Raw genomic sequence first — 20702 nt, forward strand, 5'->3', positions numbered from 1 at the left:
GGAGGTGCTCTTAGATGGGGAGGTGCCCTTAGATGGGGAGGTGCCCTTAGATGGGGAGGTGCTCTTAGATGGGGAGGTGCTCTTAGATGGGGAGGTGCTCTTAGATGAGGAGGTGCGAATCGAATTTCTGCACATCGATTCTACAGCAGCCTGTTACCAAGCGTCCTGGAGCCAAGACCCCTTTTGATGCATGAATTGTCACATCCACCGCCTTCAGAAAGCTGTGTATTTTTGAATGATGAGGTTTATTAAAGCAGGGAAGTTCGTATGTACATCTCAGAGTTTCCAAAAGCCTTAAAGTCTTGAACAGGAACATGAAAATGAGCGCCATAGGGCTGGCAGAAGAAAGAATACTTGAGGGCCCATCCAGGGCTGCCTCGTGTGCTCCAGGAGCACCACCTAAAGAGGAAAAGGCCGACTTAGCACCCTCGAGAAACCAGAGCTGGCTCTTTCAGGGGTGGGTGCTGTGAGTGTGCGTTCACAGCCTGCACAGAGCCCTGTGGTCCTGAAGCTCCAGGGGACGGCAGGCTCCCAACACGCACAGACAAGCCTCCTCCTCCGTCCTCTTCCCCCGGCTGAGGGGCGTGACCTTGGAGGTTTCATTTCCCCACATTCTCGCAACCAGCAAGTGGCAGGCCAGGGATTGGACCCCAGCGGCCGAACTTGAAACCCTGAAAATAATAACAAACCTTTCAAGAAAGCCAGGCCTCTTTCTGGGAATGTTTATTCTTTCCTGACACTGTGAAAGGTCTGAAAATGAGCCAGTAACATTTTCTTTGTTTTCCTGGTGACAAAGGACAGTTTACATGCCTCTTTTTTATCAGATGATGCATTTGTAAATGGCTTAAACACACAAAAACTACTCCAAAATCCTTTTCTCTTTTTTTTTATAATTAGTAAATTCTCGTTTTCATTTGCATGATTTTGATTAAAATGCCTACTTAAATTTGAACAGAATATGTCAACCTCCTCCTGCCTCTATCAAAAAAGAGACATTAAAAAATTTCTACTCATGTTTAAATGAAAAAATTTTAAATAAATTTGCACTAGGCGCTTAAATTAGGAAGACTTTAAGGATTTTTTTCTTTTGACCAAAAAGCAAGGCCACATGTATATTATTGGCTGGTAGGAAACATTACTGTTTCTTGATACATTTTCGAAACAGAAATGTGCAGCAGATTAGCTTCTCTTCGAATGATTTTTATTGCTTTGAGAATCTCCTCCCTCTGGGGTTGGGGGTGTCTCCACATGAGCTGCCAGTTGGGAAATCAGTTAGATTCAGTCATTCAGGTCATTATTGACGGAATAGTCTTGAGATCAAACTTTCAGTTCATGAACAGCTGTTACTTTAATGACAGTCAGGCCAACAATCTGATTCAGGGTATTGTTTTGATGGAAGGACAGCGTTAAACTCCTTCTGCCCCAAACTCCTATTTTTAAACCCTGATTCCACTTACACACATCGACGATTTCTCGACCCCTTTTCCCTCAGTGCCTTTTTTCTTCTCCCACAGCAGTCTATAAACTTTAACCCTTTATAGGCTATGCCAAGTATCAACTGTACACCTGAGATCTGTAATCACGTTCCTTTTCTCAGGACTAAAGGAGAACTGGCAGATTCTAAATACCAACAATTGATTGTGCATCTAACTGTAAACTGGGACATTCACACCCTTGAACTCAGCCCAGCTCCATGAATGCCCACCACACTCCCTGACACTCTCACTGATTTTGAGAAAGTCTGTCTGTAAGCAAGTAATCTGCTGGCCTTAACCCGACATCCAATATCCAGGGTGGCTTTCTGAGTGGAAAGCAAATTGAAATCTCTTAGAAGCATTTACCTTTATGAACCATTTTTAATTTGTGATTTTTGTCCCTGCCAGGAATTCAGATGCTCATTGAGTAGGGGGGTGGGGGGAGCACAGGGCATGATCTGAGGGTTCCTACTGGGTGGTAATATTGTTACTAAATCATCTCATCCTTGTCTCTTGAGAGTTAAAATTTAGTGAAAAGAAAAACATTTTTTTCTTAATTTTTGTCCTTAGTTCTTACATTCCTGGTGGGTGCAAATGCAGCTGATGTAGGGTGAAGTGAAAGTGTCTTTGTAGGACTGCTGATTCCTGAGGTGGCGTATTTGAGAAGTTCCACGGAGGGCAACGACCACAAGACTCTTTAAAAACATCCCCTCCCGTTAGCACAGTGGCAATGTGGTAGTTAAGAGACTGCACGGAGTTTCCTGGAAACGTTTAAACACAGGCAGCGCAGGTGCCCAAACTAATCTCAGCGTCTCAGCTGACTTGGCTTGTTGACCGAGACAGATCTGTGCCCTACTCCCTACTCACATCAGTTAAAAGTAAGAAGGGTTTTAAGGTAAATCAAAGCTACCTGAGTGCCCGATGACGGTCTGAAAGACAGCTAGTCTAACTCCCAGGGCTGGCACAGGAGGCTGCCCGCACCAGCCTCTGGGGCCAACCAGGGGCAGGGCTGGGAGGGGCCCCTGTGACGGGCCTGTTGCAACGCCGCCGTTTTGAGTTTAGACGGGGACCGGTCTTGGGCCGCCGTGTGTGCCTTTTCGTGAACAGTCGCGCATCGTGTTCGGATGGTGCAGCAACAGGTCCTGCTGTGACTGGTTCCACTGGACCTGAAGTAATGATGGAAGGGGTGGGAACATGGGGTGAACACCTGGGGACCAAGGTGCCGCACGGCTGTGGAGGAGGGGCAGCTGCCGCCCCGAGATCGCTGGTCCCTGGACAGTACCGCTGTGCGCGGAGGGAAGAAGGGGTCCGAGCCGCACCTGGTGGTGGACGAGGACGGGGACGCCCCACGAGCCCGGCGGGGACCCTCCAGCTCCGTCTCACCTCCTCACCCAGGGAGGCTCAGCATTAAAGGGACTTTGGAACTGTATAAGTAAGAAGGTGACTTGCTCAGGGGTTTGATGCCTTTCCGTGTGCCTTTGTAATTGCAGGTGCCCCACCCCTGGCTGCGACGGCTCCGGGCACATCACCGGCAACTACGCTTCCCATCGGAGGTATGCACGGCTCGCTCCCGCAAACACCCCCTCCATGCGCGGGACCCCTAACGGGGGCTCGGGTTGCCTCCGCTGGTGAATTAAGGGTCTAGAGACCCTAGCCCACAAAACGGGGCTGCCCCCAGGGGCCTCACTTAGAACACCAGCTCTCGGGACCATGGCCCCCCTCTGACGTCCCCCTCATGATGCCGCTGGCTCCATCCGCAAGAAACGTTTCTCAAGTCACCCAGGAGCACGACTTTCTAAATCAAAAAGGGACGAGAAAAAGAGCCAGGATGTTCTAAGACGCCAGAGAACAGCCATTGAGAGACAAGCAGGCTAATCCCCCCGAGAGTGGATCTCTTAAATATTGAGATTTGAGCCCCAAAGCTGTGTGGTTATTATAGGCAGGGATCAGCAGAGCTGAACACACAGAAGGGCTTGACCTTGCAAATCCCAGCCCCACCGGTCCCAGAGAGCAGGGAGCGTCTAAGTACAGCGTGAAGGGTCAGTCGTGTGAGGCAGCAAGAGGCCCACGGTCGCTGAATAGTTTACAAACGTCTGTCTTACACCAGGCCCTATGTTAGAAGTGGGTTGAAAGAGCCTGTTGGTACAACACCTGCGCAAAGGTGGGTCTAGACCCCGTGGGCAGGAGCAAGAATTCCTTGTCGTGTTCAGTCAGGATTGACAAGCCAAGGTCAGGACAAGAGCCTTTCTGAACGGAGACCCTCGTAACTCGAAGTCTCCAATGCAGGAAGGGGAGCTGCGTCTGACAAATAGGCAAACCGTGTTACGCCACAGCTGCCGCCTCGCCACCCTCTAAGACCAGATCATAAAGTGGGCGGTCGGAGTGCAGACGAGCCCTTCAGCTTTAAACGCTTCCCCAACAACAACAGCAACAAAATGAAGAGAAAAGAGAAAGGAGGGGGGAGGAGAGAGGGAGGGAGGGAGTCAGGACAGTTGGTGTGGGTCACCCCACAGCCCGTGCACCGTCCACAAGCAGAGCAGACTGTGTGGGTCACGGGGGGTCCACACCGTGTGGCCGCCCGAGTGACCAGATCCCGGCGTTCAGAGCAGGGGGCGCTCCCGGGCTGGCTGGCTCAGCGTGGCTTAGAGACAGAGCTGGCAGGGTGGGCCGTTTCCTCCTTAAGGCCACAGGCTTCCGTGTTCACTTTCCAGCCGTTTGGGAGCATCGTTTCTACGGCTCAGGTCTGGGAAAAGTAGGAATTATGATGACCAACAAGGAGAACTGAATTCCTCAATTTATGCGTGGATTCTTCACACTGACTTGATAAGAACACCTCATTCTCTAGACCAGGGCTGTCCACCTGGGCAATGTGGGCACTCGGGGTGAGATCATTCTTTGCTCTGGGGGCCATCCCATGCGTTGGAAGATGTTGGGAGCATCCCTGGCTCCACCCACTAGATGCCGGTGGCACTGTCATCCCCATTCGTGACAACTAGGTGTCTGCAGACATGTCCGAATGTTCCCAGGGCCACTGCCATGCACCACAGGGTCGAGAGGAGTCTTGCCAGGTTGTCTTGCTGGTTTTACCCGGCGGCCCAGAGCCAGCTGCTGTATTGTGAATGTAGAACAAGGGTGAATACATTCCAAAAGGGATCCCCAGCGTAGGATCACCGGTTTAGAGAAAATGAAATAAAATAAAATAAAGCTCTAGTTAAGTTTCTAAGTCAAGCACACTCTATGCTACTCTTTATTTTAATTTATCTTAGAATTTACCTCAGTCCTCACAAGGCCAGAATTCCCAGCACTGAATAATGCCTGCAAACTAAAAGTGAACATTTACTGGTCATTTCATATCCAAATGTCTATTTTACTACTCTTTTTTGCTTTGACATCATGTAAATTTATTCATAATTTGAACACGCGCATGCATTTAACGTATACTTTAGAATGGTGGGTATATTCTTATAGCGTAAACTTGTGAATGAAACGTAATTTAAGCTTGGATTTAAGCTCTGCTCTGCGCTTGGACTAAATAGCACCAGGCTTGCTCTGTACATCTGGAAAGTCAACTTGATGTGGCTTCCAGCACATTTCAGGGCTACATACAGCCCTACAGGGGGCGCCGATTAAAAGCAGAGCACATTCCTCAGTATCGTTTATCCGAGGACACCTTCCATGCGTAGGAGTTAGAGTGGGCCTGAGCTGCTGGCGGAGCAGCAGTGGGGCCAGGGTAACAGTCCTGTGCACACTGGATGCTGCAGAAAGACAGAAGCAGCCCCCCAGGCCCGACGACCCTTGAAGGTCGTAAGTACACATAGATACACGCCTTTCGGGGTTACTCTTACTTGATCCATTCCCAGGAACATGAGGCGATGTTACCTACATGCAAACCACAGGGAAACTCCGCTCAGGGACCGATTCCTCAGCCTTCTGCTAAGTTGTGCCAGGCTACCAGGCAGCCACAGACACCTCAGAGACACCGCAGGCTCGGTTCCGGGCCACTCGCGGCAATACAGCGAAGGCCACGATAAAGCGGGTCACACACGTCTTTGGTTTCCCACCACATATAAAAGTTATGTTTACACTACACTGTAGTCTATTAAGTGCACAATAGCATTATGTCTAAAATGACGTAATTACCTTAGTTTTTAAAATGCTGTACTGCTAAAAAAATGCTAGCTATCATCTGAGCCTTCAGCAAGCTGTAGTCTTTTTGTAATAGTAACATCAAAGATCATTGATCACAGGTCACCATAACAGATATAACGATAATAGAAAAGCTTGAAAAGTGCGAGAACCATTGAAATGTGACACAGAGACACAAAGTGAGCAAGTGCTGTTGGAAAAACGGAGCCAAAAGAACTTGCTTGACTCGGAGTGGCCACAACCCTCAGCTGGTGAAAAATGCAAGGTCTGCGAAGCGCAACGAAAAGGGGTGTGCACGCCCGTCCTCGGGCTCCAGGGGGAAGAGCAGTCACAGCACGAGGACCCTCGGGTGCCCCTGAGCCGCTGTGGCTGGGACTCCCCCGCCCCCGGCCCCCAGGCCGAATGCACACATGCAGACGCTGTCTACATTACAGGAGGTCGCTTCTCCCTGCTGTAGCTGCCACGAAGGACTGTGTGTCCCAGGCACTGTCCCGGGAACTAGGAAAGTCTACTCGGCCCCGCCAGCCTCAGAGCCACCCTGAGCAGCAGGTGATTTCATTTCTCTCTGCACTGGAGGAAACAGGCTCTGAGCGATTATGTGTCGGAGACAGAACTCAGCCTAGTGGCCACCGCCAGTGTCACACCTCTGGTCATGGATGGACCTCTGCACCTGGGACAGCCTGCGAAGTTCACACAGGGAAAGGAGGGTCACCCCGACCCCAGGTGGGGTCTGCTTTGCCGTGCTCTTGTTTGGGTTGTAATCGTGATGTGTTTTCTGTCTCAACGTCACCTCTGAAGCTTTTTTTTTTTTTTGCGGTACGCGGGCCTCTCACTGTTGAGGCCTCTCCCGTTGCGGAGCACAGGCTCCGGACGCGCAGGCTCAGCGGCCATGGCTCACGAGCCCAGCCGCTCTGCGGCACGTGGGATCTTCCCAGACTGAGGCACGAACCCGTGTCCCCTGCATCAGCAGGCGGACTCTCAACCACTGCGCCACCAGGGAAGCCCTCCTCTGAAGCTTTTTTAAGTCCATTTTAATCAGTATTGTTGACCATCTCTGATGTTCTATCAAAAAATCCCCATCATCAGAAGCTTTCTCTGTCCTGAGCGGAGAAACCTCGCTCAGCATCGCACACGGAGGGGCTCAGGCTGTGTCTTGGTCTTTTTGTCTTCAGACCACGATAGAAAAATCCATTGCTTCAGCTCTCTCCCTCAAAGGTCCTATTCCCAGGCCTCTTTTCTCTTCTCCTGACCCTTCTCCAGGCTGGCTTGTTTCTGCAGCTTCCAGACAGGCTGGCACAGCAACCTCTTGGCCAGGTCCTCCCCGTGGCCTCCCCAGGCCTCCTCCAACGCCATCCTCCCACCTGCAAGTAGCAGCAGGTCCCACGGCCTGGAGCGGGTGCTCCGAGGCAGAGGTGGTGCCCAGGCTTTTCACGAGCGGTGATGTGGCACGAATCTGACTCCCCCGGGACCCCTCCCATCTCGTAGAGCAGTGGCACCCCTCGGGCTCCAGAATGTTCTCTGACAGCAAAAGACGAGCTGTACTGAGACTCACTACGTACGAAGAACACGTGCGTGTATCATCTCACTCTCCGAACGTGGCTCTTCTCCTAAGGGCATGTGAGGGGCCAGCGCACGGGACCCACGCTCAGAGGTGACAGTGACCCCAGACCGGCCTGCAAGAGCTGGCTGTGGACTCCCTCACCTAGACAAGGATGCCGGGATTCCAGGCCAGCCCGTGTCAGAGCCAGGGTTTCCTCGGAGTCAGGGTCGGGTCCAGACGAAGTTCCCTGCTGCGCTATTTGTTCTGTTTTGGTTCTGTTCCAGTTTATTTTCACTCCCAGCCCCGTGTCGGCGAGGACGCAGAGCCTCACCTCTCTCCCAAGTTCAGAGTGAAGGAGGCGGGGGCAGGACAGAGCCAGGCTCCCTGGCCAGCGTCCTGGCCTGTGGCTTCCCTTCACCACTAAGGTCCCCGTGTGGGGACAGGCAGGAAAGGCGGGCTCCCAGGCAGGATCCGCGAGTCCCACCCACCCCTCCTCATCATTCACTGATTAACTCACGACAAATATCTAACTATGACCTACTCTGTGCAAGGCATTGGCCTGGGAATCAGAGGAAGAAGGGAAAATAAACACACAGGGAACTGACACTCGTGTGGACGAGCGAATGGACAGTCACCAGGATGGAGTGAGAAACACCACGGGGACCGAGGGCCGTGAGAGCCCCAGGGCTGCTGTCAGGATGGCAGGTGGGCAGAGAAGACTGCCTGGAGGAAGACCGTCCAGGCTGAGGCCAAGCAGACGGGGAGGGATGCGAGGCCCGAGGATGGCTTGGCCGGGACCGGGACGTGCCGGAAGCCTCCAAGAGGACCACGTGGGGCAGGGACAGCAGGGCTGACGGCGCCCAAACCAGGAGCCTTGGGTGCTGCGTGCAGGGGTGTGGGTCCATCCTGAGGTGAGTCGGAAGCGGGCAAAGGCTAAGCAGACCACACGCGCGTGCAGCTGAGCCCTGCGGCTCTGACACCCCATCCTACAGGCAGGAGTGACATCGACTCGGAAGGCATTCAGGACGGAAGAGCCACAGGACTCGTGGGAGAGAAAACCCGGGAACGGCCACGGGTGACCCAGCATCTGGCCCCTGACAGGAGCAGACGGGAGTGGTGTGGGCTCAGCCAGGGAGGACGGTGAGTTTTCCGGCAGCAGCATCAGCGAAGGTGTCCCAGTCCCCGCGGGCAGCACGGTTTGCAGAGGGGCAGCTGGGGGTCATCGCCGCCTGGTACCTGGAGACCAAGGAGCCGTGGCAGCGTGAGGACAGAGGAGGGCCTGGCGGGGGGACCGGCTCAGCACAGGCAGAGCAAGCCAAGCGGACCACGGAGTTTGCAGATCGCGGAGCCGCGGAGCCGCAGAGCCGCGGCCGGACGCGGGCCCCAGCAGGGCGGCAGGAGCTGCAGCCGGTCCCGCAGTGCGAAGGCGGCGTCCCGGTTCCCGCGGGCCACCGTGACCCACCAGGATAAGAGCAGTTCTCACAGAAGACCCCGGGGGGGGCCAGAGGCGTGAAAACACAGCCCCCACTTTCTAAATTTTTATCCAAAAAAGGAGGAGAGAGATGGAGGGAGCGGGAGAGAGTGAATCAAGGCGCACGCACCCTGTCTCTTTTGCTGTCTTGTAGAGGGTGACAGGTGAAGCGGCGGAGGGAAGGAGGCCGCGTGCCAGGGGAGTTGGAGCGCTTGAAAATGGGGACGCGAGGGGCAGAGGGCTCCGGAGCTGCAACTTTACAGAGAGGAGCCAGCGCCTGCATAAACGTGGAACAGAACCAAGGAGACGGCCTTGATGGGGTGATGGGGTGATGGGGGTGCCCCCCAAGACAGCCGGGCCCTTGCCTGAGGGCCAGCGTGCTCAGACAGAAGCCAGACCCGGCAGAAAAGCATGTACTGAGGTCAGGACGATCCAGTGGACGGTACATCCCGCCCTGGCTCAGCCCTGGGGCCTCTGCCTCCACACTTCCCCGGGGGCTCCAGAAACGGTCCAGTGCCTGCTTCTCCAGTTCTCTGCAAAAATTCCCGCTTATTCTATATAATCTCACATCTAATAGCCTAATAGCCTACAGTTAGCTGTTGTTGAACAGAAATAGACATTCCTTTAGTTCCTTTAGACAACGTGAGCCGCTATTTCCAAACTTCCAAAATTAAATAGAATAAGCTTGGTCAACTTGCACTGCATCTTCTGCAGATGCCATGGGAAGCCAGCCGTATTCAGGTAAATGGGGACGGATGCCCAGGACACGCCCCCTCCCAAGACGAAGGGCTCTGGAATCCGGCCACAGGAACGCCACCAGAAAGGAATGGGGAGGCGTGTGTTTCTTCTTCCCTGTGGCTTCTTCTGTGCAGAAGGCTCGTCCCCCTCTGGCAAGTCAGCCCGGCCTCTCCTGGCGACTCCTGACACCAGCTTCTCCCACCCAGGCTCTGGGCGCCCTCGCGGGGGCCTGACAGTGTCTGAAGGCCTAGGGGGAGCACAGAGGAGCTGCCCCCAGGATATCGTTTTCATGCCAAGAAGCACCAACTGCTGGAGGAAACTGCGTCAAAGCCCCATCGACAGTGAAAGGGGCTTGCGGGGTGAACAGCTTAGGCGCTTCCTGAAGTCTCGCTTCTTCCTTAGCCTTTCAGGTTGCCCGAGAGCCAAGAAGAGCGGCATCAGGATAGCACAGAGCAAAGAGGACAAGGAAGACCAGGAGCCCATCAGGTGTGTGGGCCGGGGAGCCGGTTGGGGGGCCGGGGGGCGGGGTCAGGGGAAGCTGGGGGCCGGGGGGCGGGTCAGTGGAAGCTGGGGGCTGGCGGGGAGGCCAGGCTTGGAGAGGTCGGTCAAGTGCGAGGTCACAGCATTGAAACCAGACCATGCACACCTGCTAACTGACCAAAAGCATCCTCTAAATGACAGGTGAGGTGATAACCAAACACCCATCCATCCGACGCTCTGAGTAACCTAAGCATAAGAAAGTCCCCTCTACCTTGGATGGGAAAAGCAGTGTAATTTACTGGGAAAGGCAGGTCCGTGAGAGTACAGGAGGTTATTAACTACAGCAGCTAAAGAGAACATTTGGCTGACTTCCAGCTTAGGAAGGTCGCTTAGCTGTCTGTACTCTGCTTCTCACTAAGGCGGGATGGAGAGCACGGTGGGTAGAAGGCTAGCCCCCTACCCCTCCCCACAGGCATTTGCCCCGAACTGCTGCCCGGTGAGCCTGGGTCTCAAAAGTCTGTGAGATAAACCTGTTGCCATCTCCCTGAAATTTTAATCTCATTCATTCAGTGTCTTTAGAGAAAAGTTTTTTTTTTTTTAGAGAAAAGTTTTGATTAAAATTAAAATGTGTTTGCGGTTTGGCTGTGAGTCCTCAGCCCTTTGCCATAACCTGCAATAGAGAAGTTTCAGAAGCACGATTTAATTACCCTGTTGCTGAACCTTAGCTCCAACCAATGATTTTCCTGTTTATTAAAAAAAAAAAAAGTGCTCCTGGGGTACCTCGTGCCAAAGCTATGCCAGGAAACTTAACTAAATACCACCTCTGCTGCTCAAAAACCTATCTAGCTGGAAGGGTATCCTGTGATCTCAGAAAACATAGCCAAACAAATGAATATTCTCTAGCTCCTGAGAAGAACACAGGTTTATACGACAATCTTAAAAATAATCCTGCAGTTTCCCATTGACTTTTCTACATCTCCACCATAAAAGCTGCGACTCGCCTCTCGAACAGATGCCCGCATCTCACTTGCTCCAACAAACTGGTTCTTCCTTTTCACCCACGGCATCTGCATCCCTCACTAAGCCTGGACTTTCTGTTGTTCCGGGTAAACCTTCTTCCCACCTGGCCTGGACCAGTTTCCAGGAGGGTGAACTACTTCACGGCTCCGCTAGGTGGTGTCTTTTCGTGACTTTTCTTTTTCTTTCCCTCTGCTGCAGTAGAGGATGCTGGTTTGTCTCTCGTGTCAGGTTAACTTGACCTTGCTGGGGGGCCACCAGGCGTAGGGTGGCGAGACAGCCAAGCTTGCCCCTCTGTCCCCCAGGTGCCCCGTGCCCGGGTGCGATGGCCAGGGCCACATCACCGGCAAGTACGCCTCCCACCGAAGTGCGTCCGGGTGCCCCTTGGCGGCCAAGAGGCAGAAGGACGGGTACCTCAATGGCTCCCAGTTCTCCTGGAAGTCCGTGAAGACGGAGGGCATGTCCTGCCCCACGCCGGGCTGTGACGGCTCCGGGCACGTCAGTGGCAGCTTCCTCACGCACCGCAGGTGAGTGCACCGCCCAGGCTCTGTGCCGCGGGCGGTGGGGAGGCCGGGGGCGCCGCTTGGCCCGCGATGGTGCCACGCCCACCCCTCAGGCTGAGAGAGGAGACCCCGAACACTATGCTACCAACTCATGACATTCTGAGGCTCGGGAGAGGAAGAAACAAACAAATTTGTTTTGAAAAGCACAGACTCGTCCTACCACGTCTGCATGTACGTAGAGGTTTCCAGATGTCTTCGATCAGGATCCGCAGAAAGAAATAGGCTGTCATTTTACACGCGCGCGCACACTCACAGGAGTATCCGTGGATTTAGTTATTCGTTTTGGCTGAATATTGCAGGCAGGTCCCACTCGAGGAAAGTGGGTGGCACCTGGTTACAAAGGCCTCATCAGATACATCAGGAAACCTACAGAAGGGCCGATCATCACCATTGATTGTTATTTGCTTAATGGTGAAATATCTATATATGCGATTACGTTGCCTTAGAAGAAGAGGCTTGCTCTGTTGAAGCAAGTGGCTCCCTGTAGAAGTCAGGAGGAATGACTGACGTGGGCAAATCCCAGGCGTGCCCCAGCTTCCCAGGATCCAGGTGGGGGGACACGGCATCACACATACGACATAAAGCCACGGGGCTCCCCCGGCCTCTCCGACCACAAGCCCCGTGCGCCTTGCCTCCATCTGCAACACTGCATGGAACACGCAATGAGCCAAACGGAGTGATGCGTGACGATGCGCCTGAACGGTTTTAGGAAGTGATTTTATTGTAAAAGAAATTCCTGCTCAGGTAGAGACTCAGACGGGACGAAGGGGCCTAAAGAGAGACACGAGTGTCTTTCCCTGACTCTCCCCAAGGTGGGAGGTCCCCGCGTCCCCCTTCAGAAAGCATCCTTGAGCAAAGAGGCACGCAGCCCGGCTTAACGTGCCCAGGGGCACAGAGACCCCTGACCCCCATGGCACACCGCCTTCTTCTTTTTGATAGAAATAGATCACAGTGTTTCCTGGGCGTCTGCATGGAACGAGGGCTGGCCTTTCACCAGAACAGCCCCCGGGCCCAGCTGGTAGCAGGCGTGTCCTTGGCCGGCGAACATCTCACTCCTGCTCAGAGCAGCCCCCTCCTTTCCAGAGGGAGGGCTCGGCCTGCGGGCCCCAGTCTCCACTCTAGACGGGATGTTACCCGGCAGGGAACTCCCTTCTGCTAACTTCTGTACATCCCTGTGCCAGAATGTCTCCAGGGTACCGTCCTAGAAGCAAAAATGCTGGTTTTTACATGTTGATAGGAAGTGCCGAAATGCCCTCCAAAAACTGCCTCTACTTCCTTAAGTTCTGGGCAATCAATAAATTTTAAAAATTTAAGAATCCTGCCCACATGACCTATGAATGAGGGTATACGTGGTCGGCTAATCTGACACAAATGAAGACAAGCTCCACTTCTCTGATTAAATGTAAGCACTCAGTTTCCAGAAACTACAGCAGAAGAGGGGGGCGTAGGCGTAACTGCTACCTGTGTGGCGTTTGCTCGTTTCCAAACCTTTGGTAGGATAGTTGCCTTAGAGTCGGAAGAATAACCCTCTGTTCAGAGCCACCCAGCAGATCCTACTCGCCTTCGCAGGCTGGTTACTCAGCGCGTCCTCAGGGCTCGCAGGGAGGACGACTCGAGGGCCCCAGACTCCGAGTCGCTACCACCAGGCAGGACCCTCGGGGCTCACCCCTCCCCACATGCTGCTGGGCTCACCCCACACACCTGATCACCCTCCAGATTCACACCCAGGTGCCAGGACGGAGGTGATCTCGTAAAGACGCCCAGGCTCTCCTGGTTCCTGGCCTTCCCTGTTTCTTTTCCGCCAAGAGACACATCTCCCCAGGGCCTCTGGCCAGGAGGGGCGTGTTGATTCAAAGGTGCCTTTGCCTTGAGCAGATGGAGGGAATCTCTGGACAGGTCTAGTGAAGACAGGCACAGCCGGTGACTCCTGTGACTTGGGCAGAATGTCTCTCACCTAGAATTCCCCGTGACACGCCCTGGGGTCTGCAGACAGCTCACCCAGAGCCCCAAGGAGGGTCCCGGGAGGAGCTCCCCGAGTCCGGGGAACAAGCAACCAGCCTGGTCTGCCCAGCCTACGCTGGGAGCCGAGCCTCTGGTCCAGGGCACCGCGGCTCCGCCGTGAGATGGAGCTGGAGGGTGGACCCTCAGAGCATCTCAGAAGCAGCTCCGTGGGGGCCCTGCTTGTGGTGGGCAGAGCCGCGCAGAGACTTTGATACTTTATTTCACTGTGAAGCTTAATCAGAACAGTCTGACCTGCTACCTGTCACCTCTGAGGACGAAGGTTATGTAGATGCTGCGTGGAAAGGGTTGGGAACCAGGGGTGTCGGGTGACAGGCGGGCGCCCTCCCTCCGGGTGTGAGTCTGTCTGGCAGGGCGCGGGCGTGGGGTGGAGTGGTTAGAGAGACGATCAGGACCCTGCGAGAGCTGACCTGCATTTTTTAAATTGTGCTGTGAAGCACATAACACAAAATTTACCGTCTCACCCATTTTTAAGTGTCCAGTTCAGGGGCCGTAAGCACAGTCTCACTGCTGCGCAGCCACTGCTACTGTCGCCTCTGGAGCCCTTCACCTTCCCAGGAAAACCCTGCCCCCGCTAGACACGCACTCCCAGCCCCCGCCCCGGCCCCTGGCACCCGCTCTCCAGCGGATCTGACTCTCTGGTCCTCACCTAAGTGGAATCACGTGGTGTCTGACCCGTGATCGCTTATCTCACACAGCATAGCGTCCTGGGGTCCCTGCACGTTGTGGCCTGGGTCAGAATCACCCGGCTTTTAAGGCTGAATCGTGTCCTGTCGCACGTCAGCCTGCAGTTTTCAACTGTTGAACAGGTTTTCATTTATTTTATTGTGTAGATGAAACGTTGTTCCCTGGAGGTGTAAGAACCGAAATCCTGGGCAGGAACATGGCTTGGGCACAAACACAGGCTTGGTAGGGTTTCCATACGCCTCTTCCCCCAGAGGCCCGGGGCCCGTCGGCTGTCTGGGTCCCCAGACCTTTAAGACCTCGGTGAGGAGGGGCCTCCCATAAAGACATGGGTGGTACCCTGAGATGCGGGGCTCCTTGTACAACCCATGTGCCATGAAAGCAAAGCAGCTTTTAGAATCAGAAAAAGAGTAGAAGGAAACAGAAATTCCTGTTTTATTGCTCTTTTCCCTCCAAGTTGTGACCACCCAGCAAGATGATAAAGGATCACTTCCTAAGGTGCGTGGATGAAGGGGGAGCACCCGCCCTGGCTTCCGGGTCCCAGGAATCCCACTCGCCCCGCTTTCCTCTTTGGGAGGTGACCACATGGATATTCTGGGAAAGGACATTGACAGGTGACACGTGCCCTGAGCTCCCACAGTCCCTGTTGGCTGCAAAATCATTTCCACTCATTTCTTCCGTGTAAGGGTGCTTGGGAGGACCTCCTCCCAGTCCCTGTTCCCCGGGCAGAGCTGCTCTAAAGGACTAGGGATTGGCTTGCTCTATGGTTAGGATTGGCTGCGTCAAAAACGGCGGGTGGGATGGGAGACAACACCTGGGAGTAGCTCGTAGGGGCTCGGGAGCAAGGGAGGGTTTTCTAGGAGGGGTGAATCTGGATACGAGATTTACCTGAAGGAATGAAACCAACGGGTGAAAAGAATTAAAGGCACAGAGCAGTCATGGGGACTTAAAGGCACAGAGCAGTCATGGGGACTTAAAGGCACAGAGCAGTCATGGGGACTTAAAGGCACAGAGCAGTCATGGGGACTTAAAGGCACAGAGCAGTCATGGGGACTTGACGGGGCCAGATCTTGAGAGGCAGACAGAGGCACTGGGATCTCATCAGAGGCACGATGAGGGGCCTGAAAGGGTGCAGGGACTCGGGATTCCAGGATCAGGGTTAGAGGTGTCAGGAGCAAGGGCAGGAGAGAGGATGCTCTTCCAGGGTCTCAGCTGGCTTGGGGGGCAATGGCTCAGCTGGCCGGGAAGACCCCCCCAAGCCTGGGTGCGGGTGTCAGGACTGTGTGCACTATGGGGCCGGTGATGCAGGAGGGAGGCAGGCTGGAGGGAGGGGCTGGGCAGGAGGGAGGGCGTGGGCAGGGGGTCTACCTGTGGAACCGCTTCTCTGTGTGCGGGTGTGCTGGTCATACTGTGCTATCACCCCAATCTTACCACTTTATGTAGATTAGGAAGATTCTCCAAAATTAAAGCCACAATTCTAACCCTAACAAATAAATAAATAATCTTAGAAGCAAGTCATCTCTCACTGAGCTTGACCAAATTATTTTTTTTAATTCCCTCCCAGACCCCCTTAAACCTCTTCCACCTGAACCACATGACGTGGTTTGTTTATTTTCAGTTCCTCTACGGTTCTTATAAATGAGTAGATAGGCTGTTTTAGGATGTTTATTGTGCTTGACACTTTCCAAGAGAATTGTGATAAAAACGAGTCACCATATTGTGTACTTACATGAGGGTTTTTGCAACCAACCATCCTGTTTAATGTAAATATGAGCGGGATAGGCTACCTGCCTTAACAGATACACCCAAACTGGCTCCAGAGAGTGGAAGTTTACCTCTTGCCCACGTGACAGAACTGGATGAGGGAACAGGAGAAAAGGGCTCAGCCACCTTCAGCACATTCTCCAAGGGTGGTCTTCATTCCACAGCCAGAGAGGGAAAGAACATGCAGGATCCACCCGGGAGATGTGGGAGCACGGATCACTTCCTTTACATCCCACAGGTGGAACCAGGTCCATAGAATCACCTAGTACAAGGGATGCTGGGAAATGTAGTCTACCTGGGATGCTGGGAAATGTAGGCTGCATGGGATGCTGGGGAACGTAGTCCTTGTGAGCCCAAGGAGAAGAGCGAGCCTTTAGGCACCTGCCTCTCTGTAATGCGGAGAAGCCATAGCTTTTACCAAAACCTACGTAAACAGGCAACCGCAGCGCCCTGAGGTCTGCACAGTTCCCATTTTAGACATGAGAACACTACTGCCAGGAAGAAGAAAGCTGGACCCAGCCAAGGACTGTCTGGGGGATTCATCCGTGGACCATCTGTATCCCTGTCTGTCTGTCTGTCTGTCTGTGCATCTGCAAGACCAAACACGGGACTGCCGCAGGGCAGGTACTGAAGAAACCAGGTCTCGTGGGCTGGAGCCCAGGGAGAGGGAGTGAGGAGGGCTGACCTCTCCGTTCCGCCCAGCCATCCCACCAGGAGGAAAGCCCACTGCCTTTGGCCTCTGAGGACAGGTCCCTGTCTGCCCAGGAGCACGGAGGTGGGCCTTCTGTTCCCTCTCAGGCTGAGACCAGGGCCATGCTCGCCCAAGACACACGTGGGGATGGAGGACACTGAAGCAGCCCCAGAGTTCCTCACTCAAGACCCGCTGATGGTAAATCCAGATTCCACAGCGTCGCAGCCCAGGAGCTGCGATCCGGCTGCAGACCAGCCCTGCCCCTGCTGGCTCCTGGGCTCTCGTCCAGCCCCCGGGGCTGTCATGCACCCCTTCCCGCCCTCTCTGAACCCCAACCTCCTGCTCCTACTGCCTCCTGGCCGGAGGCGGGGGGACAGGAGGCATGGCCAGGGCCCCCCGGAACCGCGGGTGGTCTTCTGTTTGACAAAAGCATATTGGAAACATCATACTTCACTCTGCGACGAGAGGAAACGTCTCCATTTTGGATTTCTCTGTGAGCTGCAGTAGGTGAGGAGGGTGGAGGGTCGAGGTGGCCCCTCCCGAGGAGTAGATGCTGTCGGAGGTGGAGGACGTTTGCGTGCAGAGCAGACCTCGTGCTGCTCTGGCGCGTTTGCGGGACTCAGCCAGCTGGGCCCCCATTTCACTCCGCAAGCCTGAGTCGTCCGACCAGGCTGCCCATCAGGAAGACAGAGGGACGCTGGGCAGCCCTGTTCTCTGCTTTGCTTCGGATGCGGGAAGAGGCCGGGCACGTGGCAGCCTGCACCCCGCGGCGGGCTGCCCTCTGCTCTGCGTGGGGGTGGCGCCCCCAAGCGGAGGGGTGCAGTGAGGCCCCGCAGAAGGACTAGTCCTTTCCGTGGGGAGGCTCCCGGGGCTGCGGGCCTCCTGCCCTGACGGAGCCAGCGCCCCCAGAGGAGGGACGCAGGGTTCACGGGCGCCACGATGATGAGCCGCCGGCACCAAGAAACCACGGTCATCACGGCCACATGCCTCACGGCCCCCGTTTCCCCCGCTTCCTTGGAGCTGCTCCTTGGACCACTGGCCTTACTGGTCCCACAACTGCATGGGAAAGCCTTCGGGGGATTTGAATCCACTGCCCTTAAAAGCCCAGCTTCCCGCCGGGTCCCTGGTCCAGGTGCCCCCCTGGGAAAGGCCCCACATCAGGCAGCTCGGTCCGTCCCCTGGGCACCACCCTGCGCCGACCACTGGCCCCGAAAGCAGCTCAGGCGTCCCGACTGCCTAATCTCCGCATTCCAATATTTGACGAAAAGCACCAAGGAGGGGAGAGCTCAGATCCAACATCTGTTCCAAACCGTGAATCCCAAAGGGCCCATGAAAGTTAGGAGCCGGGGTCACAGCTGCCAGCGTCCTGGGCCCGAGACCACGGGCGGCCCTGGGGCAGGGGCTTTGCTGGGGAAGCACCACCTCGTTCGATGTTCTCAGACTCCTCCTCCCGGAGTGCATCCACGTCCACTCGCCTGTCTCTCCCGGGCCTGGGACGCATCCAACAAAGACTGGACGAACACACCCAAGCGTCCACCTCACCTGGATCTGGGCTCGCCGTGGCACACGCGCCCAGGCTGCTTCCCCCACAGATTTCTGGACATTTTCTCACCAGTTCTCTAGAGAACCACAAACGCAGGGGCTCAAAGCCACACCCTGCGGCCGCTCCGTCGGATTCTGCAGGGTGGAGTCCAGCCTGGCCTCCGTGGGCCCCGGCTCGGGCCTCACCAGCTGGAACCAAAGTGCCTGCAGGTGCGTCCCCACCCAGCCCACAGCCCAGGGCCCACCCCAGAGCTCATCCGGGTCTTGGCAGAATTCAGCTCCTCGAGGCTCCAGGACCGAGGCCCCATCCTCCTGCTGGCTCCTGACCAGGGTGGCTGTCAGTGCCGGAGGCTCCCTCGGGTGCTGGCCACGTGGCCCTCAATACGGCAGGGGCACAGGCCCCTCCAGCCGCCCAGGGCTATTTTTGCATCATCGCCGGGCCACGGGAGGGGCCGCCCCATCGCCAGCACCTCTATCTCCAGGATGGGGCTAACCTGGCCTGGGCACCTCGCAGGGACCCAAGGGCTGGTTTAGAGCTCGGCCTCCCATAGGCTTGCTGCTTTGCCACAGTGCAGGGGTCTGTGGAGAAATAAATCTCTTAATACAGTCCTGCCCCAAGAAGCTTGGCCTGTCACAATTTTATAGGGAAAAGCAATGTACAAACAAAAAATTAACAACATGAACACACAAGGTCATTTTTCTCTCCAACAAACAGATGGAGAAACTGAAGTCTTCAAAGCTTTCAGGTCCAGAATGTGATTCAATCTCAGTTACACACACACACACGTGGGACGTTTGACTCTTCCGATCATTTCCGATCAGGACAACATCGCCCTCAACTCTTAAGCGAACCTGAAGTAGGTTTTCAGGAACTCAGCAGTTTCTAAACTGTGATCGTGTTGTAAGAAATCCGAAGTCCACATGTCCACCCATTTTCTGTGACTTTCTCCATCCTGTCCTCACTGTGGGACGAGAGCCTAGCCTGGGGCCTCCAGCACCTGTGCCCCCTGCATCCACCAAGTGTGTCCCTCCCGATCAGTGGGCAGCCTGGGGCCTCCCAGGTCGTCTCGTCTGGCCGTCAGCCCCCGTGGCTGGCCCTCGGTGTTCCTGGCACCGCCAGGCCTCTCCAGCCAGCCTCCCCCCGGCATCTGCCTCCCAGGCCTCTGAAGGGCAGAGGCGGTGGGGCCTCTGGGGGCTTCTCCCAGCCAGGCTGCTCTCGGGGGAGGGGGCGGGGAGTCTGTCCCCGGCAGCCGGGTCTCTGCTGCAGCCCCGTCTCTTGCCGGGCGTGGGTCTCCTCTCCGGACCAGCAGCATCTCAGCTCTCTTCGCACCTCCATCTCTTCTCCTTCCCCTTCTCTAGGAATCTTTATCTCGCCAGGATGAATTCTTCCAGAACCACAGCCTGTGTGCTGACTTCTTTCCCACTCTGGGATCCGGCATCTCCAAAACACTGAGACTTTGAAATTCACAAGCCCTTTCTCTGCTTCCAGCTCTAAGGCAGCACATGCTTCTCCTTCTAGCAAAGCCGGTGGTGAAATAAAGAGGAAGAACGAAAAAACGCATCAGCTAAGGAACGCTGGTTCCCACCCACGGCCCCCCGCACTGACCCCAGCCCCCAGCCTGTGGGTGCCGTGCAGCCCCACCCGGTCAGCAGGGTAGCGTTCGGGGGCCTCCCCGCACCCCTGAGGTCCAGACACTAGGGCCACAGGGCCGTGAGGGCACAAAGATGAGGCTGGGGTGAGTCACCAGGCCCACACCCGGCAGAGGGGGCGTCCCCTCCACGTCCTGATGGCAGGAGGGCCAGGCAGCTGGGCCGGACCCCCCGAGCCCCCCACCTCCTTCCTGGCCCCGTTCCCCTGGACGCATCTGTGACCCCCGTGCTCTGGTCCTCACGACGATTTGAGAAAGGCTCACACTAAGACTGTCTTCGCTGGTGTGTTCCTGCCGAGGTTTGCTGGGAGGCAGCGCTGGCCCCGAGCCCATCACGTCTTCCTCCCTCTAAAGGCAGCATCCTCCCTGCGAGCTGCCCCGGCCGCCCAGGCGCTCTGTCCAGGCCTGCGTGGACCCGACACCTTTGGTCCTCTGTTCGTCCCCCTGAGCAGCGTGGAGTTGGAAGAAACGTCCTGGGAACCAAATAGCACAAGAGACCAGAGCCCTGGGCACTGGCCCCACGGGTGGTGTCACTGGCAGGTCATGAGCCTCCGTGACTCTAGAGAAACGGGGAGAAAATGCCCCCGTGACCTCAGATGCCTGAGAGAGTCAGCGGGGCCACTCCAGTCCTTGCTGCGCGAGCTACAGAGTCTTAGACGTAAGGTGAGTTTAACACGTCTGCCCACGGTCACCCGCTTCTCCTCAAATTCCCTTTGCAAGAAGACTCTGTCTCCAAAAATCTGCCTGAGCCCCCAGAGGAGGCTCTCTTCCGCTGAAGGACCGATGACACACTCCGGGCTCTCCCGCCAGCCCCTCTGAAGGTCAGTGCCGCCCCGGGCACAGAACGCGTGACCGGCCGCCGTGTCCCGCCAGCGGCTCTGTCATCACCAGACGTGCGAGGCTGCCGGGCCCACGGCTGACGT

At 55.6% G+C, this 20702-nt stretch overlaps 1 protein-coding gene across 2 annotated transcripts in view; it reads left to right on the top strand.

The window, feature by feature from the left end:
- MYT1L (myelin transcription factor 1 like) overlaps positions 1–20702 on the top strand; it is a 137188-nt gene that overhangs the window by 98527 nt on the left and 17959 nt on the right. For both annotated transcript variants that reach the window (XM_027113907.1, XM_027113908.1), the window contains exons 15-17: positions 2966–3028; positions 9773–9856; positions 11173–11394. In XM_027113907.1, coding sequence (XP_026969708.1) covers positions 2966–3028; positions 9773–9856; positions 11173–11394 — 369 coding nt within the window. The remainder of the gene's footprint in view (positions 1–2965; positions 3029–9772; positions 9857–11172; positions 11395–20702) is intronic.

Source organism: Aethalodelphis obliquidens, unplaced genomic scaffold, assembly GCF_003676395.1.
Source record: "Aethalodelphis obliquidens isolate GAN/ISIS:26980383/991018 unplaced genomic scaffold, ASM367639v1 scaffold12, whole genome shotgun sequence".
Classification (NCBI taxonomy): Eukaryota; Metazoa; Chordata; class Mammalia; order Artiodactyla; family Delphinidae; genus Aethalodelphis; species Aethalodelphis obliquidens.